This window comes from Ascaphus truei, unplaced genomic scaffold, assembly GCF_040206685.1.
Source record: "Ascaphus truei isolate aAscTru1 unplaced genomic scaffold, aAscTru1.hap1 HAP1_SCAFFOLD_846, whole genome shotgun sequence".
Taxonomy (NCBI): Eukaryota; Metazoa; Chordata; class Amphibia; order Anura; family Ascaphidae; genus Ascaphus; species Ascaphus truei.
This window is the reverse complement of record NW_027457184.1, coordinates 56,062-62,061: the sequence shown is the minus strand read 5'-3', so window position 1 is coordinate 62,061 and position 6,000 is coordinate 56,062. Positions and strand designations below refer to the sequence as shown.

Below are 6,000 nucleotides of genomic sequence, written 5' to 3'. Positions count from 1 at the left end.
CCTGGGCCTCACGATTTCTGTTTGTGGCCTTGCTTTGGCCTAAGGGGCAAGCAAAGCCTAGTCCAGGGAAACACAGCTCTCTGGACACTACCTCTCTGCTTCTGCTCCCTCTTCCGATTGGCGTGGTCCCTGCAGTGCACCAAATGTATCTTTCACAGTCCTCTGGGATACTGCAGCCTTATTGGCTGTATTTCCCCATCTGAATAGCAGCCCTTGGGGATTCTGGTGTTTGTAGTTCCCATGCGGAGCTAAACTGCAATGACCACCGCTCTGTCTAAGCTACTGCACATGCACGAAGCTCAGGGTAGTGATTGGAATATTATTACATAACCCCCAAACTTCAATGATTGTGTTAATTATATTGGCTGCCTATACTCATCAGTAATTAGCTGCATTACTGAGACTGAATAAGAAATATAAGGACTCATATTTGATCGCCCACATGCATCTTATATGATAACCTTCTATACTTTTGTCATCTGTTTAGTGTTCTAGTTATGTGCCTATCTAGCCCCAATTTTTTTTTTTTTATATTATTAACCATCATAAGGTATTTTAATTATTCAACTGGATCCTAGTCAATAAATTAGGGGCATTAATGTTGTTTGGTTTAAAATAGGCCTGTCCCTGAACTAGTCCTGTTACATCTGCCATATTATTATATTGGTACACATGCGAGGGCACCATTATGGGTACTTCTTTAGTGACATTACCTAAACTCTTTGTGTTGCTGTCTTTCTATACAATCATTATACTTTTTTCTAACACATCCAAATCAATTAGTTTAAGCCTTTTTGATTTTGCAGGTTTGAGGGAAATCTTTCAACAGTTGGTTGGATGCAATTCATTTTTTAATTGTTCTGACAAATGTTGCTCTGGCTTGCCAGTCTTTATATTTTTATGTAATCTCTAAATATCATTAATCTATATCACTAGAATACAGTTTAATGCCTTGCTAATTTGTATCCGATTTTAAAACAGGTTTTAGAATTTACAATGCAAGTAATGAAGATACCGTTTGTAACACAACAGCGCCACCGTGTGGCATATAGTTTCAAGAGGTCTTTTATTCTAATGAATAACCGCAACTTCTATATTGAAGTGTCTTCATGGTATGAAATACAGATTTCCCCTCAAGTTACAAATCTATAGCAGTGACTACACGTCTAACTGAACCCAAACCTCTTATTACAGGGAAAGCCAATATCAGTTTCCAAATGATTACTTCTATTCCTTTGTGTATCAACTGCAGTGTTAAATCAAATCATTGGTGCTTCTCTTAACAGCACTGACACCTTCACACACATGCACTTTAACTATTAAACATTTAAAATATAAAGTGAGCTAACATTAGCAAAACAGCATTAACAATTAAAACCAACTTATCAATATTGAGATATATTTCTATCTCCCTGCAGCAAATATGAAATAATGTAACGCTTTTTTGATATTGTGGGTGGCTCTGAAAAGAGCCTTTGTGTTGGGTATCTGGGGGTCTCTGCTCCTGGTCTCGGGGTGAAGCTCACTTGCTGCTCTTGGCCGGTTTGTGGCTCTCGGTTTTCTTGGGCAGCAGCACGGCCTGGATGTTGGGCAGGACACCCCCCTGGGCGATGGTAACCCCTCCGAGCAGCCTGTTCAGCTCCTCGTCGTTCCGCACAGCGAGCTGCAGGTGCCGGGGGATGATGCGGGACTTCTTATTGTCCCGGGCGGCGTTACCGGCCAACTCCAGGATCTCAGCGGTCAGGTATTCCAGCACTGCGGCCAAATAGACCGGGGCTCCGGCACCCACACGCTGAGCATAATTCCCCTTCCGGAGTAGTCTGTGCACGCGGCCGACTGGAAACTGCAGCCCGGCCCGAGATGAGCGAGTCTTGGCCTTAGCGCGAGTTTTCCCGCCTTGTTTGCCTCTTCCAGACATCGTGTATCTATCACAGTGCAGCGGTGACAGCGAGAGAAATAACAAACCCCGCCCCCTGTGCCCTTATTTATACACTTATAGAGCAGCAGCACTGCCCTGTGATTGGTCAGTTTTGAAAGAAGCCAATCAGTTCCAGAATCCTGTATCCACCAATCAACGTAGTTGCAATACATCTGATGATGTCATAAAATGTCACATGACAAAATCAGCCAATAGAAGAACAGAAGACTTGGGCTGCTCCTTTGCATACGATGCCTATAAATAGAGCTGCTGGGGGAGGAGTTGGACAACCCATCACAGCGCTGAACCTGTGAAACCAACTCAACTGTGGCAAGTAACACAGATCAAGAAGCTTCCTAAAGAGTGCGACAATACACTCAACAAGAGAACTTGGAGTAATGAGGCTCAAGCCTCGGTATCCAATATCACCACTGACAGATTTAATCTGTCAGTCAGAACAGAACGGTCAGGAGTTGGACAGTTTCTCTGCAGTTTGGAGAGGAAGCATCGCGCAATATGCCTGAACCAGCCAAGTCTGCGCCAGCGGCCAAGAAGGGCTCTAAGAAAGCCGTGACTAAGACTCAGAAGAAGGATGGGAAGAAGCGTAGGAAGAGCAGGAAGGAAAGTTACGCGATCTATGTGTACAAAGTGCTGAAACAGGTTCACCCTGACACCGGCATCTCCTCCAAGGCCATGGGCATCATGAACTCCTTTGTGAACGACATCTTCGAGCGCATCGCAGGGGAATCGTCCCGCCTGGCTCATTACAACAAGCGCTCCACCATCACTTCCCGGGAGATCCAGACCGCTGTGCGCCTGCTGCTGCCGGGAGAGCTGGCCAAACACGCCGTGTCCGAGGGCACCAAGGCTGTCACCAAGTACACCAGCGCCAAGTAACCCTGATCTGATCACCCACCTACAAACACAAAGGCTCTTCTAAGAGCCACCCACCTTACCAATATAAAAGTTATAATTCTCATATTTAATCTGTTCGGGATAAAAGACCAGTATCACATGCAAATTGTGTTCTAATGTACATTGCACTTAATGCACGCTTAATTTTTTTGTTTTGTAGCTCTCATTCTGAGCTGTTCTGAAAGATTTGCAGTATATAGCATGGTGATACTTTCTGTAAAGGTGTGCAAAGCATGTGATGGCTGTTTCGCATTTTAGCGCTTCCTACCCAGCCCTGTGTGTGCTATACTTGTATGTTACAATTAACCAGCGGAAGACCCGCAGACAAAGTACAAATCGCAGAGACTCCCATTCAGTTAATCTGCAGTTCTGCCGCATACCACAGGGTGACGCTGCAGTTAGGAATTGGATCCGTGCTTACAAAGCGGAATTTGGTATTAATACAATGCGATTATTTTTCCTTATTTATTTTTCGAGCTTCACTAAAATACAGATTATATGTACATGTCTCAGACACATGGTGCATTAAAGGATGCCCTTAACACTTCTTGGTATATAATACATATGATATGGGGCATGTTCTAATGCAGTTTGTGGTTAGTTAACATACAGACAATGCAATCCGTGTTTGCTGCAAGCGTTAGATACGAGCATACTTATTAGCATATATAAAGTGGGCCTTTTAATCGTTTGTCGAACATGTTTATTCAGTTTACTTTATTAAAAAAAAAAAAAAAAAAAAAAAGGTTTTACTGAGAGCAGCAAGTGATATTTCTCATATTCTTGTGTTGGATTAAATATTTTTAACATTCATTTAGAAATCAGTTATAGCTGGTAATAGGTTGGGAGGTGTTACATTTAATTAATTGTTACAATGTTCAATCTGTTATCAGGGATTGCAACTTTTAGTATAAAAACAAGACCAAGCAACATTTGTTCCATCAGATTTCAGTAGCAGTTTTAAGTGGTTTTGTGATAATTTGTCAGAACTGTAAATCGCAAATATTTATCACATTCGGTTTTTATCTTATGGCCATAAATATAACCACACATGATGTCATGTGTAAAATACATCGGTTTGGTGGTCTCGGAAGCAAAACAATTCACAAAATGAAGCTAAAGGCACCAAAACATTTCATATCTGCCATTCAAACAGAGACCACACGGTGGCAGTGTTGCTTTGGAAATAACCAATATTCTGGAGACTTGGATTTAACACATGATCTGAATCACAGGTTTCAACTCCAGAGATATTTCTGTGATTTGTTTTGTGGCGTCCCTTAAATATAATTGGTGAGTTAAGTCCAAATCAATAGGACTGTGGCACTGCTGCATCATTATTCTTACATTTAGGGTGGAACACTTAAATAGCCCGTAAAATAATACAGAAACATTATTTAGTGACATCTGCAAGCAGCAAAATGAACACAGAGCAAAACACACAACTACATATACTAGGGTGGGGGCTGAAACTGCCAAAGATGCCACATTTCCCCATATAATCTATAGAGGGGAAAGGGCAGCAGCACCATCAAAATAAAGGCAGCAAACACAAATGTATAACTTACATTAATAAGAAACACTTGTGGTCCTTCACAATTCCAACAACATGACTTATTGTCAAATGTTGACATGTATTCAATTCATTTCTCTATGTCTAAATCCAAGCTCTGCTCATTTCATTCAATGATGACATTTTATTCCAGTCACGTTGTCTTGCATAGTTTGGTTTCCTCATTCTTAGACCTGTGCCCTTAGTTACCATTACAATCAATGGGCTCTGCCCAAATCAATCATGGCTGCCGAGAACTTTGCCAATCATCACTATGGTGACCAAGCCTCTTTTTAAAGCGCATGAGTAGTAAGGACACCATTGCAATACATTACTATGTGTAGCACCTTTACCCCTACCCTCTGTGAGATGGGGTCGCTACCTGTATGTTTCCTAGTGCTGTGTATACCTGTGAGGCAACAGGAGGGCTCTGAGTTGCTCCGCGATGGTGTGGGGAGAATCAGGACAGGCTTTCAGGGTGCTTATTCTCTGTTGGCAGCGCCTCCAGTCAGCGAGGATCCTGTGTCTGCAGGATGGCCCATGCTGACACACCTCTCATCACAAGACAGTGAATCACACTTTTGGATGGTTCAATGGATGTTAATTGCGTTTTCCCAGAATTTACAGCAGTCCTCATTCCCTGGAAGGTTACCTTAAGGCTTGAGGCTCATCTAGGTTTCCTTCTGGTACTCCTTCTGTATCCCCTAGTGGTATACAGGGTAGTTGTTATCACCCCACAGGGGACGAAAGAGACACACAGATTGCCAGTATATATCCTGGGGAATGTGCTTGTAACCCTGCCCCATAACAGGGCAGGTCTGATACTGATAGGCATCATACATTTTCATATGACCCAACCAGTATCCTCCCCCAGGCTGACACCCTCAGGCTGTTGCTAGGCCCGCCCCTGGATACAGTAAATATATCCAGGGCTGCAATAGCACACTAGGCCCTCATTAGAAAATCTAACCCCTCCAGTGCCTGTCCCGAGCAGGAATTATACTGTTAGGGCCCACGGAAAGTAGTAGCGACTGGAGGCTATGCTACATGCGCATGTCCCTGACACCCAGCTTCACTTCGGAACTACACTTCCCGTAATCCCCCGTGCACACAAATTAAGTTAGGAGGCTGCACGGTTGTGTGAAAGCAAACGGAGGAGCAAGAGGGGAAGCAGTGGTGGTCATGTATCTAGTGTTGTGAGGAGGGGGTGGACCTGAATTATCACATCATCACCATAACCAGGGCTTGACAAATAACCCAAAAAATCTACTCGCCACTTTGTCCCGCCCCCAACCCCGCCCCTAGTCCCGCCCCCAACCCCGCTTTAAAATAAAATATATATATAAAATAAATGTAATAAATTCCTGGTAAGAACAACATTCGTTTTTGACATAAGTTTATTTATTGTATTACATTATACTACAATTAGTCCTTGGTGTGTGTGTGTGCAGCCGCGGGGATCGGGTGAAGCAGGGACCAGGGAGAGAAGGGGGGAACACCCCCGCTACCACCTGCAGCCATGGGTGGGCAGTCAGCCACGGGGACCAGGGGCAGGAGACGGCGAGGGGAAGGAGACGGCGAGCAGCAGCACTCCCATTACTTACCCCTGCAGAGA

General features: G+C 43.8%; 2 protein-coding genes across 2 annotated transcripts; one reads left to right on the top strand and one right to left on the bottom strand.

The window, feature by feature from the left end:
- Positions 1–1,137: 1,137 nt before the first annotated feature.
- On the bottom strand, positions 1,138–1,937 carry LOC142486407 (histone H2A type 1-like). Its single transcript, XM_075584997.1, has one exon. The coding sequence runs from the start codon at positions 1,916–1,918 to the stop codon at positions 1,523–1,525; it is 396 nt and encodes a 131-aa protein (XP_075441112.1). The 5' UTR covers positions 1,919–1,937; the 3' UTR covers positions 1,138–1,522.
- A 473-nt stretch (positions 1,938–2,410) lies between these two features.
- Positions 2,411–3,297, top strand: LOC142486409 (histone H2B 1.1-like). Its single transcript, XM_075584999.1, has one exon. It carries the CDS (start codon positions 2,435–2,437, stop codon positions 2,813–2,815), a length of 381 nt encoding a protein of 126 aa, XP_075441114.1. The 5' UTR covers positions 2,411–2,434; the 3' UTR covers positions 2,816–3,297.
- Positions 3,298–6,000: the final 2,703 nt, after the last annotated feature.

Coding starts and splice junctions, on each gene's coding strand:
- LOC142486407 (XM_075584997.1), bottom strand. CDS start 1,918: ATGTCTGGAAGAGGCAAACAAGGCGGGAAAACTCGCGCTAAGGCCAAG.
- LOC142486409 (XM_075584999.1), top strand. CDS start 2,435: ATGCCTGAACCAGCCAAGTCTGCGCCAGCGGCCAAGAAGGGCTCTAAG.